The 23087-nt window shown below is 48.2% G+C and overlaps 9 protein-coding genes across 9 annotated transcripts; 7 read left to right on the top strand and 2 right to left on the bottom strand.

Moving 5' to 3' along the window:
- Positions 1-533: 533 nt before the first annotated feature.
- L228DRAFT_249139 (hypothetical protein) lies at positions 534-2022 on the top strand. Its single transcript, XM_018333023.1, has one exon. The coding sequence runs from the start codon at positions 938-940 to the stop codon at positions 1856-1858; it is 921 nt and encodes a 306-aa protein (XP_018186889.1). The 5' UTR covers positions 534-937; the 3' UTR covers positions 1859-2022.
- Positions 2023-2870: 848 nt separating this feature from the next.
- On the top strand, positions 2871-4242 carry L228DRAFT_170740 (6-phosphogluconate dehydrogenase C-terminal domain-like protein). The gene has a single exon (XM_018329479.1). It carries the CDS (start codon positions 3100-3102, stop codon positions 4039-4041), a length of 942 nt encoding a protein of 313 aa, XP_018186888.1. The 5' UTR covers positions 2871-3099; the 3' UTR covers positions 4042-4242.
- A 386-nt stretch (positions 4243-4628) lies between these two features.
- Positions 4629-5537, top strand: L228DRAFT_269715 (UPF0220-domain-containing protein; the record flags this gene model as incomplete). Its single annotated transcript, XM_018335309.1, has 4 exons — positions 4629-4721; positions 4985-5248; positions 5321-5418; positions 5474-5537. 4 exons carry the CDS (start codon positions 4629-4631, stop codon positions 5535-5537), a joined length of 519 nt encoding a protein of 172 aa, XP_018186887.1.
- Positions 5538-8648: 3111 nt separating this feature from the next.
- Positions 8649-12144, top strand: L228DRAFT_170648 (hypothetical protein). The gene is made up of 7 exons (XM_018329478.1): positions 8649-9568; positions 9623-9663; positions 9735-10067; positions 10129-10358; positions 10410-10471; positions 10533-10654; positions 10707-12144. Exons 1-7 carry the CDS (start codon positions 9134-9136, stop codon positions 11788-11790), a joined length of 2307 nt encoding a protein of 768 aa, XP_018186886.1. The 5' UTR covers positions 8649-9133; the 3' UTR covers positions 11791-12144.
- Positions 12145-12318: 174 nt separating this feature from the next.
- On the top strand, positions 12319-15108 carry L228DRAFT_249135 (phosphoribosylamine--glycine ligase). Its single transcript, XM_018333022.1, has 5 exons — positions 12319-12688; positions 12751-13278; positions 13338-13628; positions 13691-13871; positions 13931-15108. Exons 1-5 carry the CDS (start codon positions 12403-12405, stop codon positions 15012-15014), a joined length of 2370 nt encoding a protein of 789 aa, XP_018186885.1. The 5' UTR covers positions 12319-12402; the 3' UTR covers positions 15015-15108.
- Positions 15109-15571: 463 nt separating this feature from the next.
- On the top strand, positions 15572-16321 carry L228DRAFT_269712 (hypothetical protein; the record flags this gene model as incomplete). Its single annotated transcript, XM_018335308.1, has 2 exons — positions 15572-15683; positions 16152-16321. The coding sequence occupies 2 exons, from the start codon at positions 15572-15574 to the stop codon at positions 16319-16321; spliced, it is 282 nt and encodes a 93-aa protein (XP_018186884.1).
- Positions 16322-17334: 1013 nt separating this feature from the next.
- On the bottom strand, positions 17335-17954 carry L228DRAFT_240189 (60S ribosomal protein L23; the record flags this gene model as incomplete). The annotated part of the gene is made up of 3 exons (XM_018331217.1): positions 17335-17422; positions 17507-17799; positions 17880-17954. The coding sequence occupies 3 exons, from the start codon at positions 17952-17954 to the stop codon at positions 17335-17337; spliced, it is 456 nt and encodes a 151-aa protein (XP_018186883.1).
- Positions 17955-18616: 662 nt separating this feature from the next.
- Positions 18617-19489, top strand: L228DRAFT_212832 (hypothetical protein; the record flags this gene model as incomplete). The annotated part of the gene is made up of 1 exon (XM_018329958.1): positions 18617-19489. One exon carries the CDS (start codon positions 18617-18619, stop codon positions 19487-19489), a length of 873 nt encoding a protein of 290 aa, XP_018186882.1.
- A 135-nt stretch (positions 19490-19624) lies between these two features.
- L228DRAFT_170585 (hypothetical protein) lies at positions 19625-21930 on the bottom strand. Its single transcript, XM_018329477.1, has 5 exons — positions 20770-21930; positions 20583-20711; positions 20428-20525; positions 20199-20365; positions 19625-20142 (listed from the first exon to the last, which is right to left on the bottom strand). The coding sequence occupies exons 1-5, from the start codon at positions 21761-21763 to the stop codon at positions 19761-19763; spliced, it is 1770 nt and encodes a 589-aa protein (XP_018186881.1). The 5' UTR covers positions 21764-21930; the 3' UTR covers positions 19625-19760.
- Between the last annotated feature and the right edge of the window lie 1157 nt (positions 21931-23087).

Here is a 23087-nt window from a genome sequence, read left to right as displayed (position 1 = left end):
AACGACTTTATGGAAAGCGTGGCTCGTACCGTAAGAGTACATGAGCGCAAATGAACCGCGCGGGCCGTATGGAAGATTGAATAGTCTTGATTACAACAAAGAGAAATACCAAACTGTCATGTCCACAGTAGTATGTATTTGTCGGAAAGTTCTCGATACCTTTTTGGATAGCAGGCAGAATTTGGGGATCGAAAAAGCTCGGAGTCTCAACCGAAGCTGGTTCTCCAGATGTTGCTCGCTTTTCCTGTTGCTGATTAGCCGCACCGACAAACCTTCCCGCCAACCCGCCCAAAAGAAAGCTCGTTCAACGACCAGCAGCCGACTCCCAAGGACCCTTTTCTTCGGAAGTGGCACCCGCGCGCGAGCGTCAGGGCCAGGGCGTCATGAATAATCACAGACTAAGACTAAGAACCGCCCTAAATCATTCATACGATATCCACATATATATATATGGCACATCGTCCCGCCAGGACCTTGGAAATGATGCGATTGGAAGAAAGTAGCAGAGCGTCTGTGGGCCCATTTTTGACGGCGGAATAGTCATGGTTGCTAGAAGAGCTTTTCTTCGTCTCTCGAATTTTGGGAGCGGCTTTCGGTATGTTTGGATTTATTTATTTATTTTATTTTATTTTTTTATATATTCTACATGCCCATTATAAATGTCTCGCTGTGGCCTTGTAGGGCTTGAATCCTCGTCGTTCCCTTCCTCCTCCTATCAATGACTTTTGCGGGAACTTTGGCGTCCTTTGCTTGCCAATTAGAAAAATAAAATAAAAAATGTTGAAAAAGGAGGAAGAAGAAGAAGAAGATAAAAAAGAAAAAGAAAAACAAAAAAAAAGAGGAAGAAGAAGATCGAAACAATAAAAAGAATGTGGAAATAAGATTAAGTTTGCTGACAGATGTTCACAGTGTGTCTGGCTCAACTCGCTACAGCAACATGACACGACTGGGGATGCCCTTGCAACAAACACGACATGAGAGCACAGGCACCAAAGTCGAATACAAGATTGTCGAAAAAGTCCAGAATTTCAAGCAAACCGAAGCGAGCCGGCCCGATTTTGATCATTCTGGCAAACCCATTGAAGTGACCAAATCTCCCAACCCCAACTGGCAATGGGGTTCCGGAATTAATGACGGCGGGGAGAGCCTCAAAGCTAAGCATCGAGAGATTGACCCGTACGCGAATGACCGGCCGATGGTGAACAACTACAGACTGTTGGTGTCAGGAATCGCACCTCGCCCTGTTGGATTCATCAGCACCATGAGCGAAGGCGGCAAAACCAAAAACCTTTCTCCTTTTAGCTACTTTCAGGTCATTGATCATGACCCGCCCATGTTCGTTGTGGGATTCTCCGGCCGACCCGGTCGTCCCAAGGATACCGCGCACAACTTGAAACTCACTGGAGAGTGTACCATCAACGTCGTATCGGAGAACATGATTGAGGCGGTCAACGCTTCGTCCATTGATGCTCCTTACGGCGTGTCTGAATGGGATGTTGCAGGGCTGCACGAGTCTCCATCAACAACCGTGAAGCCTTCCCGTGTTCAGGAGTCTTTATTTTCAATTGAAGGGAAAGTGATTGATGTCAAGGAATTTGAAGATCATGCCCGCCCTGGTATGAGCATCGCGTCCCTCGTCCTCGTCAAGGCCACCCGCTTCTGGGTTCGCGAAGATGCTGTCAACGAAGCCGGAAGCCACATTGATCTGGATAAGCTGCGGCCCATTGGGCAGTTGGGAGGCATTTCATACGGCCGTATCACATCTACATTCGAACTTCCGAGGCCACGATGGGTGGATGAGGTTGAGCGTAGCCCTCTATTGGCCAAATTGGAAGCAGACGCGAAGAAGTCTACTTGAACTGCGCGCACAGCATCTGGAGTTGGAGTGCAGCAGCTGATTTTGTGGATATCTGGAATTGTTTTGATATAATAGGCGGATTGTTAAAGCATATAGACTGCGTGCAGGTGTAAGAGAGCATATTTTGGCATTTTGATATAATGTACATTGAAGATAGGCTCGGCATTGGATAGATACTCATTCTTATTGGTCCTTTTTTCTAAAATATAGATACTTTCAAAATTTCGCAATCTCAACACACTTCACATTGTACGAATAAAGCTATGTAAACACAACATATGATCTGCAGACCCCACTTACGAGTAAATTAAGCTGTTCGATATCTTGATGGTAACCACCCTTATTTCGATGAGTCCAGAGCAGACAATACTCACCGACAACGATTGCGGAATGACTCATTTGAGTGGCAATGAAAGATGATTTCCATGACTCTGTTTCCACCCGTAAAAGTTAATGCCATCGGCACATTGCCGGGCTCGGTCGGTGACGTCTTCCGCCGAGCGCCCTTTGGCGCCCCTGCCAACCTGCCGAGTTAGTTTCACTGCTCTCGGGATCCATGACCGACAAGGTCGGCAACGATGCTTACGTTATACCTGCCGCCGATCCGCATCCTCCCCTCCAACTTTTTGGCATCCCTGTGCCGCTCCTGTGGAGAAGGTCTTAGCGTTTTCACTCTTGATCGATTGGCTGTTGGTCACAGGCTTATCATCACTGAATCGAACTTGTGCCCCTGACTTAGCTCAGTCTGGCAGTCATGTTGAGGATACGCCATCTTGCTGGTGATTATCAGCAATAATGCGCTCCTGATACGCCAGACGCCCAGAATCCTCGCGATCGGGAAGATTCTAGCTTCAACGCTTTCCAACGAATTAATGTTTAAACTCAAACTTTGACGTGGTATCAAATCGTCAGACATTTTGTAGAAGTCAATCTACTGTCTCTGAAAGAGTCCTTGGAGGAAAAGAGACACGTAGACTACGTGAATCGAGAAATTTAATGGACTACTTCACATTTGCCCCTCTATCAATTCACTTGTGCTTTGTTGGCGTTCATATCATGGACCCTCCCCCACTTGCCCCGCTGTTCGCTTTAATAGCCCTTTAATTCCGTCCACATCCTCCTTTCTTGAGCCATCTTGGAATAAAAATATCATATCGAGCAAAAGTCTCCCTGGAATCGAGCTCATCTCTTCGATATTGTCCGCCTTCTTCCTAGGACCTCATCCACAGAATCTTTTCAAGATGCATGCACAAACGAGACCATGTATCGCGATAATTTCATTTGGAACAATGGGTGCACCGCTCGCCAGGATCCTTATCCAGCAAGGATATCGCGTCTTGACATGCCTTGAAGGGCGCAGCGAAAAGACCAAAGCTCGTGCTGCCAGCGTTGGCGTGGAGAGTCTCTCAATTTCTGGAATAGTACAGCAAGCTACTTTGATACTGTCCATTGTTCCTCCTGCGGATGCCATGATCACTGCGCAATCGTTCGCCGAAGCTGTCAAGCAAGTGTCAACGAGCTGCAACCCACTTCCGGCTTATGTGGATCTCAATGCTACTTCTCCCCCTCAAAGTCTTGCAATTGCAGACGTTATTACCGCGGCAGGCCTTCGATACGTCGACGGTGGCATCATTGGCTTTCCCCCATCTGAGCTGGAAGATGGTACTTGGAAGAAACCCACGGTCCTTATTTCCGGACCCAAGTTGGCTGATTGCCTATCTGGCAATGAGGAGGCTGCCACTGAACTCGCCACTGTATTGAAAGTCCGTCATATCTCCGATGCGATTGGTGCTGCGAGTGGATTCAAGAATTGCTTTGCGTCATATTATAAGGGCCAGGTGGCCATCACACTGCAGGCATTCACCACTGCGCAGACCTTGGGCTGCTTACCCTTTCTGAGAGAGATGCTTCACTGGCATGTCCCCGAGGTGGCTCCTAAGCTCGAGGCGGGTGTACTGAATATGCAGCACAAGGCATTCCGATGGATTCATGAGATGGAGTCTATTAGCGATACTTTTCACTCCAATGGTCTTTGGAGTCCGGATCTTTTCAAGGGCGTGGGAGAAGTATATCAGGTCGTTGACCAAGAGACGGATCTTGGCAAGCATGGGAAAGATACCGTCGAAGAAGTCATTTCGGAGATATGCGCTGGGCTGGAGAGGCGCAAATTGAAGGCGGAGTAATTGAAATTTTGAATGGTTGATCGGTAGCTGCGAATTTAAGCTGGGACAAGATACCTTACTTGCTGGATATTTTTATTGGTAACTTTTTAATTTTTGAGGATATATGGAGATGATATTTTTCTATAGATAAATTTCACAAATGAGATAATACGAGGGATTGACTATTTGAATGTCCTCTTCGGCATTATTTTCCTTCCCGAGATAATGAGAAACATATTGAAACAATCAAATATGGTCAATGAGTGAAGTCTACCTATTCTTTATCAGAGGAAGTACCCTGCTGTCCCTGCTGTTAGACTCTTGTTAATAAGAGTCAAGTCAAGTCGACCGTATTAGCATGTCAAGATCTGGCGAAAGTTCCGCTGCGGAATAACATATATCCGACCCGATCAGCAGGCCGACGACGTAGACGCGCTGCATCATCGTATCAGCTTGGCAGCTCACCATCATCGAACCTCTCTACCCACGCTCGCCGCTATCTGCAATCAAACTCGCATGCGATTTTAAACACGATCACAGCTGTAATCTTTATTAATTTACTATTGAGACAAAAGTCGTTTTCCTCCGATCACACAGATATAAGCGTAATGCCAAGCCACCGATTGTTCCAGCTTCCGAAGCCGCAATGGCTGAACAGTGCTAACATGCGCACTTCTGGTGTCTATCTTTCTGGTGCTTTGGTATGAGCTTCCTTTCCTGTGTCCATCATCATGATCCTATCTATGCACCCCCAGCTGGGGATGGGACTTTGAAATGCTAGCTGTTTGAGTAGCCTCTATTATTGATAAACCAGGCCATGTGAAACGCTCTGGCATATTTATCAAAATTAAGGCTATTCATACTGATCAATAGCTTCTTCCGTTCAATGTCCCTGCGCTTGATAGCCGGTCTATGTGCTTCAGCAGCCAGTAGCTTGAATATTGCACCGCTAACAGGGCGACAGTTTGCTCTCGGCCTCTTCTTCTTCGTTGATGCTGCCGCATATTCGCATTCGCCGAAGAATGGATCTGATGTGCACATCAAATTCATCGACTGGATTCCAGGGATCTGCTCAACGCTCGGCATGCTGGTGGTTAACTCGATCGATAAGACCCGCTTGACTGGAGATGATGGCTTCAGCTACTCTGGGAATGGAGTAGCCTGGAAGGCGAAGCTAGTGCTCTTCTTAGGATTTGCATTGATGGCCGGTGGACTCGCTGGTTCGGTGGTATGCACATTCTATAAAATTCTCTCTAGGGCGCTCCCAATTATCAGCTCACACTGACCACGCTCATCCCAGACCGTCATGGTTCTCAAATATGTCGTGCCTGACTATCCCTTTCCGACACTCTATTTTGGGGTTGCGAATGTCATCGCCAATGGATTGATCATGTTGAGGTATGTTATTATCTTTCTTGCCTATACAAGTCTCTGACATCAATTGGCAACACAGCTCGGTTGTTTTATGGATCTCGCAGAACATGGAAGACGACTATACTTATAACCTCGCCCTCTAAGCGCAGTTCATATATGAATGCGACATTGTATTTTGTCCTTGCGTCCTAAGCCTCTCGATTCATTTGAAACAGTTTTTCAAGCCGGCTGCTTGGTCACATTAGTTGAATCCATACCATCTCCCTTTTGCATAAGCAATTGCTTTGACCAGTGTAATATACGCGCAATTATGTACGTTTTGAATGACCTGCTTACTTGTATGAGATGCGTTTATTGCTGTTACTCTATCTGGAGTTTGACTATGATGAAATATCCATTCTATCATTTAACTCGAATTTTGCATACGATCTTGAGATATGAGTTGATCGTGCTGAATACGGAATTTTGGATGCTGTCTCTTTTACCTTTAGATTCCCTAAGATGGTTGGAAGCGGTACTCCTGGTGGAGTTCTGAGGAGCTTGAAAAATCTCACTAGGAGGTAATGTCATCAGACCAAGGCGAACAAGATACTCTCCATGGCATATTCTGTTCAGAATAAAACCAATTAATCGCTACCCGTTTACAGGACGCCATATGGTGTAACCAGTCAAAACATGACCGATTCAAAGTTACAAATTCGAAACGGTCCGTGCGAAAGCCTTTTCCGCATCCCTCCAAAACCGAGCTCTGGCTGCCGCACCCTCTGAATCCTACAAAGAACATTTCGACCAAGGTGCTTTCTTTACGCAAATGGTTCCTTTTGCGGCTCCGAATAAAGCTTGATTTTTTTTTGCGGTCACTTATCCTGTCAGGACAGCAAGGGAAATCCGCAGTATCATCGAAATTTGTATTGAACAGAGTTCAATGATCTCTTATTACGGCTATTTGTGTTTTCTTTTACAGTGCTCCGGATTATATGGCGTTGATCTGAGACCCGGGATGTTCAAGCCAAAGACACCGAATCAACTTGAGCGGCTGCGCGAGGTTGACATCATTCAGAAGCCTTGATTGAGAACTCAAGTCGATCTATTTCCCCTTCGCAGCAGCCCGCTCGATCGTGGGCAAGAGGAGATCGACGCTCGCCAAAGAATTGTCAACACAAATCTCGATGCACGAATGACTACCAAGTGCGGATGTGCGAATAGGTGGGATCTACATGGCGGAAATCTGGTGATCACGCAGAAGAACGCTTTGGCAGCTCATACGGAAAAGATGGAGTGGGAAATGTCATGAGACTAACCAATGCCTGCTGATTAGCATCTCAGACGGGTACATGCAGTGTTATGAAAAGGGAACGTTACACAAGAGACATGGCCTGCCTAAGTCCAAACTCAGTACATGAAAACGCCAATCCATTTCATGGTTTTGAAAATGTGCAGGAAGATACTGATGAGATTATTCTGGCATGAGTTTAGGCTTTGAAGTGGTGTGTTCGAAATGAGTTGTTCGGAATCCGAAAGCTACGGAGTCCGGAAAAGCTTGAGGATCAATGGCGCTGGGCCTGCAGGTATGCCTCCAGTCTTGTTATCATATTCCATGTTCGCGAAAACAAAATTCAACTATGAAATGGCGTCTCGAGGCCAGAGGGGTTATGCGAATAGGGTCTAGGGCTCCGGGAATCTCGTCCACAATCTAGAGGCTGCATCAAGTGAGTTGGTCCTCCAACGGAGTACTCCGTAGACCATTCTCAAGTTCCCCGCCCATATCGAAGCATGCTCAGCAGGTTGAGAGTTTAAATTGTACGACTTATTGAAATTCTGCAAACCATGTGCATCGTTTTCGTTGCAAATCAGCGAATCCGTTACGCCCCACTCCTCGGGCAGAGAGTTTTCTACGCTAGGCAACCCGAAAGATTAGGCTGAAGAGATCTTTTGCGATCATCGCCTGATGAATACGACGGTGATTCCCAAAGGGCGCAATGACTAACAAAGTCTGGACTTGTTAGAGCGGATCTCAGCCGGTGAGGTCCTTGTCTATTGGGAGCAACATGGCCCTCAACGAGATTAGATTCATCAGAGACTTATCTGATTTTGGAGATAAAATCCGAGAATCGGAAGCGATGCCGGAGTTTGAGCGAATTGGTGTTTCGATGCATACAGAGCGTGGAGATCTGACAAGGGGCGGCTCAGAATTAGCGGTGGATTCTTCCATGGAGAAACCATGTGTTTCGAACTAACCAGGGAACGTCTCCATAGCACTCCCCAGCACCAGGGAGGTAAATTCTGCCCCACCTCGCTCGATTTGTGCTGCTGTCAGAAGCTTCCTGGGCAATTCAGGGAGGAATTAAACTTACAGACCCCAACCCTCGGATATGCCCGGGAGTTGCGTGAAAGCCTGACCCTGATTTGGTCGATCACAGGTCGAGAACAACGCCAGCATTGCATCACTGGCTTTTGCAACTTCACATATTTACTGTAACGAGTGTAACCATTTTCTACTACTTGTGTGTTTGAGCGTGGCGTTTCAAGGATTTGGGAAGCTTTTGACAAGAGGTTTCGTTGCGGTCTGCAAAGCTTATGATGTCTAGACTAAACAGCTGGCGCCTTGGCACACATTCTCCACCTCGTTTGCAGATTTATTGAAGCCAAAATGGCTGCCTCGCAGCCTCGGGATTGGAGCTCTTTTGCTCTGGTGATGGAGGAGAGCCCCACTAAATAGTGAAAAGAGGACGGAATGAAAGCAACAAGCCTCAGAGCCAAGGCCCGCATTCCATCTTTTAGGCTTCAAAAGAACCACCAGGCACTGACCAAGAAGAATTAGGTGCTACATATGAGCTTATTGAGCAAGTGGTAAATATTAGTTCAGTGCCCACGGTCCAGTAAAAGCAGGTGTTTAAAGTGAGGGAAGGAATTAGGAGTGGGGCTAAGTGGGTTGGGCCAAGTGTTTATATTATCTGATGAGATTTATTTTATCTGATGAAAAATTACTCGGCTAGCGTGACTTGGCTTGCGCGTCGTCTGATTCCCCCAATGACAACTTGAGGGGTGGTTTAGCCCCTCCGGACGGGGTTTTGCTCGGACTGTCTGTGCCTGTTAGAGTCCCACTAAACCCCGCTACGGAAAGGTTTTTTGTTGCTAAACTGTGGTCTAGTGTCCTCTTCAAGTAACGGCTCAGCCCTTCTAACCACGACGCTTGAAGCGAGGATACAGTTATCAGATCCGCTTTGGTTCCTCCTCGGTGGCGCCCTTCTTACCTGTCTCGCCCTCACCGTCGTCAATCTACCTCGTCATTCTCCTCTGTCCGCACTTCGGCCCTTTCCTTTCCCTTCCTCTTCTCGTGCCTCTCCCGTACCAGACTATTGACCCCCCTCCTTTGCTTTTTTCTCTCTCTTTGAGCCGGTATTATTTACTCCTCGCTTGAAAACACTTTCGTCTTTTTGGCGTATCAGAGTGGTCGTGTGCCTCTCCTACCCTCTCCGTCTCCCAACCCATGAACAAATTTTTTCTCATTAACCATGTTGTGTTTCCCGATTAGCGTCTCCCGCCAGTTGGCCCGGGCTGGCATTTCAATCCGTGGCGTTCTACCTAGTTTTGGCCCACTTTCCTGAACCTTTTCGAGTACCGCACTCTGTTCGTATGCCGGTATGAATGTCATAAATGCTGGGACATCCTCCATGGATTGTCCCCATTCCCTGCCCAACTCCACGTGCTTCTTCATCTCCTTGCCTCTCTTAGAGCCATGCAACGCTCGTTTCTATTCGCAGCCGTTGCGCTCCTCCTCTCGCCCTGGGCGGGGATGGAGGTAGCTGCTGCTGGCAAAGCGACCTCGGATTGTGGAAATGCATGCAGTCTTGCTCTGATATATACCAATTTTGAGGGAGGGAGCACAAAGCAGAACCGCTATGTTCAACAATGCACCAATAACTTGGCGATCACGTCAGTCTACGCATGCATGGAGTCCTTCTGTTCTCCGGCGGAGATTGATGTTGGTATGAATGCATTGAACGAGCAATGCGATGAGATTGCAGGGAAAAGCCTCCCATCATACGACAGCATCATCAAGGGCATCAATTTGAATGAGCTCCAACACCTAAGTTATGCCAACCACACACGTCCCGTCAAGGGACCCGTCGTCCCTACGCTTGATTTGTACCAAGCCGCTTTCAATACAATGGTACGCTATCCTTCTGCACTGAGACCATATGCCAGACTCTGATATTTGTAACAGCATGCGAGTACGGACCAGCAAAATCATGATGGGATATACAGGTAAGCTTTGAAGATCCTCGGCAATGTGGTGTTCAGCAACGGAAGTGAACATTTCTGATTGACGATCTTAGTTATGCCATGTCTGGATTCTGGGCCGTAGTCATTCTCTTCGGCATGTGCTACCGGTTGGTGGCCTTCTTCACGCACCCGAAGCCAAAGACTACGCAGGGCACAGGAGACGTCGAATCTCACGACGAGAAGCGGAAAATTCGCTGGCATCAGAAAATCACCAAGTTGGTCAATAAGCATGTTGTGCTTCCGGCTGCCTTTGGGAACCATCACCAAGAACCTCTCGGTTGGTTTATGGTCCCCACTAGGATCCAGGGACTCTTCATCGTGGCATTTGTTGCAGTGAATATCGCTCTAGTTGCTTGCAACTATGAAATTTTTGCCCAAAACCTCTAGTATGTCAGCTTGAAATCTTTGAGTTCTTTCCTATAGATTCTGACTGATTATCAAATGTAGCTGGCCCAAAAAGAGTCTTCAAATCTGGCGCTACCTTGCGGACCGCACCGGATACCTCTGCTTTGGAAACCTTCCTCTCGTGTGGCTCTTTGCATCGAGAAACAACGTACTTCTGTGGCTTACAGGATGGAGCTTTCCAACTTACAATATGTTTCATCGCTGGGTTGCAAGAGTGGCAACCGCCGAGGCTGTTATTCACGGAGTCTGTTACACTGCATATGCACTTGATGGTATTTCCCTATATACCTTCCTTGATAGAGCCCAGCTGACTTTGTGATTAGTGGGTGGATCCCAAGCATTGAAGAAGGACTACCACAAGCTCTACTGGCAAATGGGTGTCGTGGTAAGTTTCATATTCCCGATTAAAATAGAGGAGACAGTATTCTCAATTTTTCTTATTCTAGGCTGTCGTCTGCTTCGGTCTCCTCATGGGATTCTCTCTCCTGCCCCTTCGTCAAAAGTGCTACGAATTTTTCCTGGTGAGCCACATTGTCCTTGCATTGATTTCGCTGGTGGCTCTATTCTAGTAAGTTCTTCGCGCTTCTCGTCACAAGCTCTCCTTCTCACGTCCCGTTTAGCCACGTCGCAATCTTTGACGGTGAATATGATCCGTACCTTTGGTCTTGCGTAGCAGTATGGTGCCTTGATCGTTTCTTGCGACTTGCGCGAGTTGTGATCATTAATTTCAAAGCCCTGGTACTACAAGACTCTCCAGCACGCTGCTACTACAGCGAAGAAGCAGACATGATCTACCTCGAGCTCGAGCCATCCTTCCACTTGAAGCCAAGTGCGGGAGCCTTCTATTATATTTACTTCCCGACGTGGTGGGGTCGATGGGAGTCTCATCCTTTCACGCTCTCCTCATGGTCCTATGGAAATCAACAGTCGTTCTTGGATCGGCTCCCAAGGGAAAATTCGTTTTCCAAGGACGATAAGAAGGGTGCTCTCGTCTCCGAGAGTCCGGCGAGCCCTCCAGATAGCGTCAAGCTGACCCCGGTATCGTCGCCAAATGACCGGCTCAAACTCACCTTTTTGATCCGGCCATGTGATGGTGTTACCAAACATTTGCGGAAGACAATTTCGAAAACCCCCAACAAGCTCAAGAACTTCCGTGTGTTGGTTGAGGGTCCATATGGACAGGCAGAGCACTTGAATGGATACGAGCGGGTTCTTTACGTTGCTGGAGGTAGCGGTATCACTGCCATCACATCCAGTATGTTAAGTCTAGCGAACCGCGCCGAAACCAAGGGCATCAAATGCCCTGTGCCGAAGTACTTGCACATTGTCTGGGCTGCTCGTCAATCAGGTCTCCTGAGGGAGGTGTTTGAGACCCAGCTTTATCCTCTGATGTGCCGGCTTGCAGCCGCAGACGCGGGGGTAACCATTACGGTCGAGCTTTTCCATACCCAGGGCAACGCCGAAACACCTGTTCCCGTGGCAAACGTCAATGAGCACCCTGCAATGACTGTGCGACAGGTTGTTGGTGAGCAGCCGAATATCCCTGAAATCGTCCGTGAAGACGCCACAGATGCCAGGGATAATATGGCTATCTTTATCTGTGGCCCCGGACGCATCGCGGATGTTACGCGTAGCGCTGCTTGTGAGGCGCAGATGCTCACAGCCGCCAGGGTGGACTTCTTCGAGGAAGCATTTGCCTGGTAAACCTTTAATAGGGACAGGGCAGGGCGCCTTCTTGGAGGCCGAGTTCACTAGAAAAGCCACGGAGGAAACGAAAAGTTTGAATGACCATTTCCGCAACGATGTTACGAGCTTATTAAAATTTTGGGAGGGAGTAGATTTCGGAGTATATACCTATGATTTTGTGAGATTGGTGCGCCTATCGATGAGCTTGGACAAAAAGCATTCCCCTAGCCTAGTGCTGGGCAGGTCTACAATGTAGACATAAGATGGTGATACTAGATTCGGTGGACGTCTTTTGACCCGATGAGATGCAGTCGACGTAGATATTTTATAGAAATATGTTAATATTATGTAAATATTCGTCAAATTGTTGGCATTGAAAACAATTGCCTGGGTGATTTCCGGGGATGGAGACGGTGATGATGCGAGAGTTGAGTTGTCCCTGCAGACCGCCTTCGCCTAGGCGGGAAACGATTGCAGGGTGCACCGGCAAAATTGGACCCCACCAGAAATTTTCCAAAAATCGCCAAGACCCCCGCAACGTCCGCTCGCATTACGTTCAGCAAATGCGCAGTTCCTGCCCTTACCATTGCTAAATACGAAACAGCAATTTTGGGGACTTCTTTGATTACAATGCCTTTGATTCAAGAAAGGCTACGGATTCTCCTCGTCGGAAACGGCGGGAGAGAACACGCCTTAGCCTGGAAGTTGTCCCAATCTTCCCTGGTCGATTCAATCTACGTCGTCCCCGGAAATGGTGGAACTGGCAGTGCCATTCCCAAGGTTGCCAACATTGATGATGTGAGCGCCGATGACTTCCCAGCGCTTGTCGTGCTGGCCAAGAAGCATGGGATCAACTTGGTCGTCCCCGGTCCCGAGGCACCTCTTGTCGCTGGCATTGAGGGCTACTTCCGCGCTGGTACGCGTCCAATGATTGGGATCTCGTGTGAAAAAGGTTCAATGCTAAGATTTTTGATATAGCGGGTATTCGCTGCTTTGGTCCCTCCAAGGCAGCCGCGCGCATGGAAGGATCGAAGACCTTCTCAAAGGATTTCATGGCCCGGCACCAGATTCCGACGGCCGAGTTCCGCAACTTCAGCGACTACAATGCCGCCAAAGAATACATCGACAGTATCAAGCACGATGTCGTTATCAAGGCCGATGGGCTGGCTGGTGGAAAGGGTGTGATCATCCCCAAAACCAAAGAAGAAGCCCAGGCTGCTCTCAAGGAAATTATGTTGAACCACGAATTTGGAAATGCTGGTGATGAGGTTGTCATCGAGGAGTACCTCGACGGAGATGAATTGAGTATCTTGACCTTCAGCGACGGCTACACGCTTCGATCCTTGCCTCCTGCACAGGACCATAAGAGAATTTTCGACGGCGATCAAGGACCCAACACTGGCGGCATGGGTTGCTACGCACCGACCCGAATTGCTTCAGAGCAGGTTATTGAGGAGATTCACAGAACAATTCTGGAGCCAACAATCAAGGGAATGAGACAGGAGGGTGGGTAACAACCATTGGGTCTCCTTTTTGACTCTACATTGTGATGCTAATAGTCGTAGCTTTCCCCTTCTGCGGTGTCCTCTTCACTGGATTGATGATGACCAAGAACGGCCCCAAGGTCCTTGAGTACAACACTCGATTTGGCGACCCGGAAACGCAGACGCTCCTCCCTCTCATCAGTGCTGACACCGACTTGGCCGAAGTCATGGTTGCATGCACGGAGCGCTGGCTCGATGCGGTCGAGCTCAAGGTTGAGCCCAAATTTGCGGCCACCGTTGTCGTTTCCGCTGGTGGATACCCAGGCTCGTACGCAAAGGGCACCGAAATGACACTTGACGAGCGTCCGGAAGGTTAGCTATGCACAAGAACACATGTTCCAAGCGCATTCCACATGCTTACATGAAATTTCTAGGTATCGAAATCTTCCATGCTGGTACGACAATCAAGGATGGCAAGCTGCGGACTTCTGGTGGACGTGTGATTGCGGCATCCGCTACGGCCGAGACTCTTGAAGAGGCCGTCAAGCGGGCTTACGATGGTGTTGCTACCATTCACTTTGACAAGATGTTCTACAGAAAGGACATTGCTCACCGGTATGGCCCTCACTTGAATAGATTATGGCAAAAGGGGTGAGGACTAATGCGCTAGGCAGAGCATTTGGAGTTAAGGCCCCCAAGGAGGCGATGACCTACGCTTCAGCCGGCGTTTCGATTGATGCCGGTAACGACTTGGTTCACAGAATTAAGTCAGCAGTTCGTTCAACCAAGCGAACTGGGGCTGATGCTGAGATTGGTGGCTTCGGTGGAACTTTCGACCTGGAACGCGCCGGCTACAGCAAGATTCCCGTCCTAATTGGAGCAATTGACGGTGTCGGAACGAAGCTCAAGGTTGCTCAGGCCATTGGCAAGCAAGATACCGTCGGTATCGACCTTGTTGCCATGAACGTCAACGACCTCGTCGTCCAGGGTGCCGAGGCGCTCTTCTTCCTTGACTGCTATTCTTGCAGCAAACTGGATGTCGGCAGTGCCGCCTCGTTTGTCGAAGGTGTTGCCGAGGGCTGCCGACAGGCCAACTGTGCTCTCGTCGGCGGCGAGACCGCTGAGATGCCAGGCCTCTACTCTGGATCCGAATACGATGCGGTCGGTGCAGCTGTCGGAGCTGTCCAGAAGGATCGTATTCTGCCCAACACTGCCAGCATGGAGGAAGGCGATGTACTTCTCGGACTTGGTTCCAACGGCGTTCACTCAAACGGCTTCTCCCTGGTTCGAAAGATTATCGAGCGCAACGGCCTCTCCTATGAGTCGAAAGCACCCTGGGATGAGACCACCACCGTCGGACTCTCCCTCCTGACGCCTACCCGTATCTACGTCAAGCCTCTTCTCCAGGTCATCAAGCAAGATTTGGTGAAGGGTATGGCCCACATCACCGGCGGTGGTCTCTTTGAGAACATTCCCCGTATGCTGCCCGACAACCTCACGGCCGAAGTTGACGCCTCGTCGTGGACGCTTCCCGCCGTGTTGACATGGCTCAAGAAGGCCGGCAACGTGACCGGCCCCGAATTCGGCCGCGCCTTCAACACCGGTCTCGGCATGGTCATTGTTGTTTCCAAGGAGAAGGCCGACGAGACCAAGAAGATTCTCGAGGCTGCCGGTGAGAAGGTCTTCCAAGTCGGCAAGCTCGTCAAGCGTACCGGCGAGGGTTGCGTTGTTACGAACATGGACAAGTGGGATGCATAGACGTTAGATTTTACGAGATTTGGCATCATTTTTCCCCTTCCTTATATTTATATTTATATATATAAAAGCCCATCTTTCTCTCATTTTTGGCGCAATTAATTGATACACTTTTTATTTTCTTGTTTACTCCTTGTTTACTCTTAAGTATTTATATCTCGAAATACATTTCTACAAGTGTTTAAAAATTATCGCCTCGTCCTAATACTCATTCAAAACTGTTAATTATGCCAAGGGTCTAAGATCTTATGTGTGTTCGGTATCAATTGTAATGTACGAAGGGTAAGTTACGTAGTTACTGTCTTTCTCAGAACTCTCTGGACAGCCAGGTCGGCTAAACTTCGGACATATTTTCCGCCCCCGAAGATTTCCAAGTTCCCGCGCAAACAATGCAAACTCTTTGGATTTGACCCGACACCACCGAGCACCCAAATCCTCGGACCTGACATCAAAAGAAGAAGCTTTTGAGCATTTCAATCAGAAACGCCTATCCGATTCTCCATTTTCCATTCTCCATTTCCAACCAATTCGAATCTCCGCACAAAAAGGCTTCTTTCAGAATGGACGCCTCCGCAGTCTCCGCCGCCGACATCTCCAAGCTGTCCGACCGCGAAAAGCAGGAACTGCAAGCTTTTGTCGCGAACGAGTCCCAGAAGGCGCGCATTCAGCAGTGTATGTCCTCTCTTTTTGTCCCCTCTTCTCCATCTTCTGCTTTTCTCGGGTCTTTGTTTTTCTGCCCTTACTCCATATTTTCTGTATCATCGAGTAGAAGTCTCGGTTTCTTGGTTTCTTGGTTTCTCGGTATTTGTACAGGCCAACGACTCCGACGCTTTCTTTGTGTCTCTTCCCTCTTTTTATCTTTTGTCCTGATTGTGTTTTCCTGTACGCATTGATGCTTGAGCTTGACGCTTGACTCTTGACGCTCGATGCGAGATGCGAGATGCGAGATGCGAGATGCGAGATTCATTGAAGCGTAAATGTCAAAGTGTCAGTGTCGCAGCGTCGAAGCATTGGAATGTAGGAGCCTTGTATTGAATCACTCTCCAGCCTGAAAGACAGCAAAAAAGAAAGAAAGAAGAGGAATAGTTGTACATACGCAGGTGTAATAGGCAGTACACGATAGCTAACACTGTCCGACAGCCGTCCACTCGCTGACCGACATTTGCTGGACGAAATGCATCACGGGCAAGATTGCCGGCGGCAAGCTCGACCGCACCGAGGAGACGTGTGTCCAGAACTGCGTCGACCGGTTCATGGACGCCAACATGACTGTGCTGAAGCACCTCGAGACGATGCGCACGACTGCTTAGATCCCCTGAAGAGAAAACTCGATGCTACTTGTGCCCCTGTCTGGAGTACTTTCTCGTGAGGATGTATAAATACTCTTCGACGGATATGGGGAGGGACCAGGCGGTTGAATTATTCATGATGCCGTGGAGAATGAGAATTCAGTTTTGTTGCCAGCCGGCAGACGGAGACACAGGAACACAGGAAAGACAGGAGCGATGACTAGGAAAAGTTTTTAAAAACGAATGGGTCGTGATACTGGAGGAGATCTTGACAATTTGAACGTCTGAGCTTATCCTGGATATGCATCTCCTGGTGGATCGACTGGCTGAGTGGCTGAGTGGCTGACTGGTTGGTGAGAAAAGTTGGCCATGAGCATCTTGTACAATATTTCCTCATTTTCGTATATTTTTTATCTTCTGCGACTTTTGTTTCCTTGTACTCTGCTCAAATATTTCTTCTTCTTTTCATTTTCAACTCTTCACATGTCTCCTCTCTCATATGGTATGTTTTTGGTAGAAAAAGCTGGATATAGAACTGTATTATATAAAATACGTCGAATTGCAATGGAGGACAGTTGGGGAAGAAGTATCTCTAACATCGTCGTCTAATGTATCTTACCCGCTGATATGCTAAGATTTTGGGGTTTCCTATGGCTGAGGAATTTGGCCAGAATTATGCCTATAATGAGTGACAAGTCTAGTTTCTAGGGAGACGGGGAACGTTTGTTGGGGAGGAGAGATCGGAGGCATGTAGGCCGGATATAATAGAAATATAGCGCTCAAGTCACGACTTTTGCAGTAATAGCTCAACAAGCCAATATGGGCCATAAAAGATACAGGGATCATAGATCGGCGACCATACGCCTACACTTATGCAGCATCACGAGATCAATCTGCCACGACGAAGTATGAAGCCATGTGAACGCGAATTTTTTTATGCAGTAGATTGCCAGGTACTAAAGAAAATGCATGGCATATCCCTATTATCCCACGCCAGCAGCCCATCAACACGCAACCATCAAAATTCAACCCGTTTATACGATGGCGAGCTTGGTGGCGGCAATATCGAGAGCGTCAACGTCGGGGGTTAACCGAGCGTAGGCCTTCTTGGAGCCGTCAGGGCTATAGTGAAATCATTAGCTAGTCTGATCCCAGTCATCTTTTCTCGAAGAGCCGCCGTCTTCCGGAGAGAATTATAAAACGTACCGGACAAGGGTGTTGATCTTGATGGTGTCGACGTCGTAGAGCTTCTTAAGAGCATCCTTGATCTGTCTCTTGTTCGACTTAACGTCGACGATGAAGACGAGGGTGTTGTTCTCCTCAATCTTCTTCATCGCACTCTCGGTGTTGAGAGGGTGGACGATGACCTTGTGGTGGTCGAGACGGGGCTCGGAGGGGATCGACTTCCGGGGGTACTTGGGGGAGCGGGACAACTGGAGAGTCTTGGGCTGGTGGAAGGTCGTCGAGAGGCGGACCTTGCGGACTTTGTGGGAGTTGACCTGCAAAACCACGTTTCTCAGCAAAACAGTTCTCCCTTCTGCTTGCCGACGTTTTCGGCGTTGGAAAAGATGGAACTTACGCCGCGGAGCGTAGCCTTGGCGGCCGCGCTGGCCTTCGCGGAGGGCTTGCTAGGCTTGGAGCCTGGTAGAGACATGAATGTTAGCCTCCTGATCCAACCGTATAACATGACTGCTTTTGACCCCAATCTCCTTGCTATCCATCATTATTCGAGAATATCGAGACCGTAAATGGAGCATTCGAAAAAATATGTCGCTGTCGCCTTCATTGTCGCAAAGATTGTCGGTTTCCTTTCCCAAAACTCATTGATAGTATAGTAGTCGCAATTTTCAATGCTTCGAAAATTCCTCCACTCCACGGTGTGCAACGAAATCGGTCCTTCGCGCATAACCCACCACCGAAAACCTCCCATCCAGAATATAATCTCTCAAAGTAAAATGAAATATTTACCTTTCTTGTTGTCCGTCTGAGGCGCCATTGCTGCTGATATCCGCTGATACGTCGGTCGTCGTCGTCGTCGAGGGTTGAATCTTCAAAAGTTCGCTTGTCCAAAGTGCGGATGAGGGTTTCGAAGCCCCAGCTCGCTAAGAAGCCAAGTTAGGATTAGCGTCTTTTTCTCAGCGAAACAAGACCGGCTGGTACGGCGACAAAAGTACCGTAGACTATACTGACTTTAAGCGAGGATATCCGACCATAATCATATGCTTACAGGATTTGTTATGTTTGGCAGTCTGAAGCTGAGATACGAATTATTCTATTGCGCAGTCCGAAGCCATTGGCCGCAGGCGCAATTTTAATATGGGTGTAAAACGAAAGGGTCATCATAGGCCGACTGCCATATCCCATGGCCGGCCGCCTCAATTCCAAAAGCCTGCCGCATCGCTGTCGTCAAAAGCAACTCGTACTCTCATTCGATCTCATCACCAGCTGCATAAAGCTCTCGCACAGGCAAAGGCCCGCGGTGACCATGCTAAGGCTAAATCGCTCCAACTCGAAATTGACAGCCACGGGGGACTTGAGAGCTACCAACAAGCTAGCATCAAAGGACAGTCATCAGAACGTGGCGGTGATACGTCTCGACTTTTGATGGAATGGCTTCGGACGCTGGATTTTCCTAATGTCACCGTTCATGACAAGCAAAAAATGCGACTTCTTGAGGTTGGCGCACTTTCAGCCAATAATGCCTGCTCTCGATCATCTCTATTTGACGTTACTCGCATCGATCTCCATTCTCAGAGTGCGGAAATTCTTCAGCAAGATTTTATGAAGCGTCCGCTACCCAGAAACGAGAATGAGATGTTCGATATTATTTCCCTTTCTCTAGTGCTCAATTACGTGCCTGAAGCCGCTGGAAGAGGTGATATGCTCCGTCGAACGTGCCAATTTCTGCGACCTTCATCAAAATCAGCTGATTCATCTGCACCCTTTCCATGTCTCTTTCTAGTCGTCCCTGCACCCTGCGTCACGAATTCACGATACCTGAACGAATCAAAATTGTCCGACGTTATGGGAGCTCTTGGCTACACCATGATTAAAAAGAAAATATCACCAAAGCTGGCGTACTATTTATGGACTTACGATCATGATGCCACAAAGAATGATGACACTTTCAAAAAGGTCGAAGTGGCTGGTGGCGCCTCAAAAAACAATTTTGCTATTGTTCTGAGATGACCCAATCGAGTCTTCCTAGAGATGCTTCATTTTCTCCAATACCTCAGGGTCCCCAGTCTTTCCTGGCAGACATCCCTAGCTCACAAGGGCTTGTGGAAAACCTTCTACTATTATCATGACGAATTTTAATTACATTAAGATTCCGCTATTCTCTAGAGCGAGGGTAGAAAGAAAGGAAGAACTGCCAAACCGACTATGCAGAACACATCGCTGAAATGCTTCTCTTCGCAAATTTGTACAGAAGTCATCAAGTCGTCAAATCCAGATGCCTTTACATGTTATCAATCGCAGAGTTCGGCAAAAACGCCCAGACGGTTCCGATAGTCGCCAAGATCGAGCAACTGATAATCAGAAACCAGTTCAAGATCCTTTCCTTGAGGCTAATCTCGGCACCAAATATTTTCAAATAAAATGAACAGGGCAGGATTATGCATACGGTGAAGCACGCCGCATTGCCCATCAAGGCCATTACACGATCGAAAGACGGGCATACGATCGCGATAATGACGTACAAAATCGTCACGAGCAAGCGAATCGCGACTTTAAGGGAACCTCGAGCAAAACCGGACATTCCGGCAAGACCCGAGGAGGAAGCCATGGCACGAGCGTCGAGACCGGCGAGTATTTCGATGGTGCTGACAATTGGCCGAGAGCTTTCAAGCAACATTAGTCTTCAAACTTGGCATAACTCGGGAACTTCTCCACATACTTAAGAGGTGCTTTTGTGATAGGAATAATCGCAATGCAAAGGACGATGCAGATAGAGAGCGCCTGGGGATATCCTTTGGTCATAAGAATATTCGACGTGACCTCATCAAGAACGAGGTCGCCAAACATGAGAAGACCAGCCACAGCCATACTCAGATCAAGGAGATACTGATACGGTAAATGTATATTAGCAATCAGAATAAACCAGGAGGAGTGCTGTGTTAACATACGGTAAAGATGAAGGTGGTTTTCACACCTCTGTTGTATTTGTGCGGGTGTCTCATATCCTTGTAAATATTAGGGAAAACGCTGTGACCGCCCCAAGGCGCTACAACAAGATATTAGATAATTATCAACGAGGCTTCGGAAAACATTTGTGACTTGCCCATCAATAGGCCAAAGCTCATTGGCAAAGTGGACCACTTCTGTGGGAACAAATACGTCGCAGCTGGCTCTCTCAAGGAACCCGGAGTGTGAGGCTTGATAAAACCATCGACGAAAACCATCAAGACGACTATTATCATCACATTAGTACATAGTCAACTTTTTTTCGGACACAAGGGGCAACTAACTTCCGAAGGTGCATAAAATACCCAAAACGCTGGTGAAGCTTAGGAATCGCAGGGGAACGAATCCAAGAGGTGTGAGAACCAAGCCACATATGATTTTCCATGTTAATAAATCCCATCCAGGGATGAGAGCGTTCAGACTGTCAGCGAAGAGAATCACTAGAGCAACACATGCCCCAACAAGCTCTATGCTGAATAAGATACTGGTGGCAATTCGTGCGCGCGGCCCAAATGATACATATGCGAGGTCAGCGAACGTAACAAGGGACCCATCAACATCGAGACATTTAGCTAAAAGTCGAGCGGTATAAGACGTGGTGACGGCAGAAAATAAGAGGAATCCCATGCCAATCAACCACCCAGCATACTGGATTCCAAGTGGCAGGCTGAGAATGCCAACACCAATCAGCACATTGACGGAGTTGAAGACGGTCTGCGGTAACGTGGACTGCCCAACGACCACGTTGACAACTTTTCCGTCCTCTTGCTCGACAGCTTTAACTAGCAAAGGCTCCCTCTCTTTGTCAAATCCTTGTCTCCCTGTTTCTTGTTGTTCTCTCCACAGCTGAGCCGCATGCCGCATGGAAGCTTCGTTGGCGCGAGACCCAAGGGTTCCGTAGCTGGTACCATAGCTGCCTGCAAATGGAGAGCCGATATGAGGGAACAAGTCTGCAGAAGGCATTGTTTTCTTTGCTGAAGGATGGTCTGCAGGGCCCGCGGCCTCGCTATAACCGTCATCGATCATTTCCCCCACTTCCGAATCATATGGCCGGCCTTCACGTTCTAATTGTTCTCGAATCAATGACCTTTGGGAGACAGGCGAAGCCTCTTCGTCCCGGCGAGAGCGACTTATCTCGTCTTCATCTTCATAACTGGCAAATGACCTGCGTACCGGGGCAATCTCGAAGAAGCCCGCCGCGCGCTGCCATGAGCGCGCAAAATTGTCGATACTGTTGACGCCACCAGCCTGTCGAATTGAATTGATGCGCATGGACATAGAAGACCTTACGAGCAAAGCCAATTTAGTAACCTTTCAAGGTCTGCACAATAATAAAGGAGAAAGCTCTGTGGGATCGAATAGAGATCACTAACCTTCGATGACCCAAACCGCCGGCCGAGCCCCGTCTAGAGTCTGAGTGTTCGGCGTCATTGAAGTGGACGGTTGAGCCATAAGAACCGGGTTCATGAGGCACTGGTTGGCGAGCGTCGGTCCATTCGGAGGGGATTCTCGGTCGAGAGTCAGACATGATGAAGGCCGCCGGGCTCCCAGCGCGGGTGTTTATAATATCAATCGGACCGCGACAAGAGTGACACCACAGAGATTGATCGTGGATGAAAATCAATGAAGAGGAATGCGATCACAGAGGGAGGAAGAAAAAGAAGAAGATTTCATCCAAGACTGTCGAATTGTCTCTGTTACGGAAGTTGAAAAACGAGGGCGCGGACCGTAGCGGCGCCAATGATAACAGAGGATCAAATTCAATTGATAAAAGTTTCAGCCTAGCAGCGTTAAAAGGGATGACCTTTCTGCTTCTTCTTCTCTCAAGAGGCTATCGTGAGGAGAGGAGACAACGGGCGGAGCAGTCTAATAAAAAAAGGTTGGGCGTCTGTCCAAAAAATACTGGGATGCAACTCCAAACATCTTGCATGTTCTTCCTGGTCGAGTTTCCGCCTGCTCTCTTGCTCAATCTGGTAAAGTGACAGGCGACTGGACCCATCGATGCGATAAGGACGAGCGAGAACTGGCGCCGGCGACCACGGCGACCTAGGACGGTCGCGGGCACGAGCCGATTAGAACCAAACAAGTTCTTTGCTCCGCGGCAACGCTACCTCATACCATCCCAAGCTTCTCTTTGCCTGGTAGAGTATATGTTCTCATGAACGCGGAAACATGTTTTGCATGTCTAGCACCGCTTCCACCCCCATTGAGACACAATCTCCCACGAAATTTGGAGTTTTTGATTCTGATATCGAAAGGCGGGCGTGCAGGGATCAATGTACATGCGTTCAATCCCGGTTATTTTGCTCGGCATAAATTGAGACTACTGTCATACATAAATTGCCGACTGCATATCAGTGCCAACCGGTACAGAGGTAAGGTTCAGCATCTTTTAATTCATATTCCTCATATCCTGCTCTTTCAGTATTGCACATTTGGATAAGTCAAATCAAGCAATATTGTCTTTTTCAAATAGCAAAGACCAATTCTTGGTCTTTCTTCGTACATTACTACTCTGTGACTTGGACATCATTCAGGGCCTGAAGGTCTTTTTCATTACGGAACTCTTTTATCTAATCACGATCCCCAGTTCACTCACGTG

The sequence above is a fragment of the Xylona heveae genome, assembly GCF_001619985.1.
Source record: "Xylona heveae TC161 unplaced genomic scaffold L228scaffold_8, whole genome shotgun sequence".
NCBI lineage: Eukaryota > Fungi > Ascomycota > Xylonomycetes > Xylonales > Xylonaceae > Xylona > Xylona heveae.
Note: the sequence above shows the minus strand (reverse complement) of the source record. Positions and strands in the feature narration are given on the sequence as shown.

What these genes read in the sequence shown, in the direction of transcription:
- L228DRAFT_249135 (XM_018333022.1), top strand. Translation starts at nt 12,403, where the DNA reads ATGCCTTTGATTCAAGAAAGGCTACGGATTCTCCTCGTCGGAAACGGC. An exon ending in ACTTGACGAGCGTCCGGAAG is followed by an intron (nt 13,629 to 13,690) that starts GTTAGCTATGCA and finishes TGAAATTTCTAG; the next exon opens with GTATCGAAATCTTCCATGCT. An exon ending in AGAAAGGACATTGCTCACCG is followed by an intron (nt 13,872 to 13,930) that starts GTATGGCCCTCA and finishes TGCGCTAGGCAG; the next exon opens with AGCATTTGGAGTTAAGGCCC.
- L228DRAFT_249139 (XM_018333023.1), top strand. Translation starts at nt 938, where the DNA reads ATGACACGACTGGGGATGCCCTTGCAACAAACACGACATGAGAGCACA.
- L228DRAFT_170648 (XM_018329478.1), top strand. Translation starts at nt 9,134, where the DNA reads ATGCAACGCTCGTTTCTATTCGCAGCCGTTGCGCTCCTCCTCTCGCCC. An exon ending in AAGCCGCTTTCAATACAATG is followed by an intron (nt 9,569 to 9,622) that starts GTACGCTATCCT and finishes TATTTGTAACAG; the next exon opens with CATGCGAGTACGGACCAGCA. An exon ending in CACTGCATATGCACTTGATG is followed by an intron (nt 10,359 to 10,409) that starts GTATTTCCCTAT and finishes CTTTGTGATTAG; the next exon opens with TGGGTGGATCCCAAGCATTG.
- L228DRAFT_170740 (XM_018329479.1), top strand. Translation starts at nt 3,100, where the DNA reads ATGCATGCACAAACGAGACCATGTATCGCGATAATTTCATTTGGAACA.
- L228DRAFT_170585 (XM_018329477.1), bottom strand. Translation starts at nt 21,763, where the DNA reads ATGTCCATGCGCATCAATTCAATTCGACAGGCTGGTGGCGTCAACAGT. An exon ending in TATTTTATGCACCTTCGGAA is followed by an intron (nt 20,712 to 20,769) that starts GTTAGTTGCCCC and finishes TGATGATAATAG; the next exon opens with TCGTCTTGATGGTTTTCGTC. An exon ending in GAGCTTTGGCCTATTGATGG is followed by an intron (nt 20,526 to 20,582) that starts GCAAGTCACAAA and finishes ATCTTGTTGTAG; the next exon opens with CGCCTTGGGGCGGTCACAGC.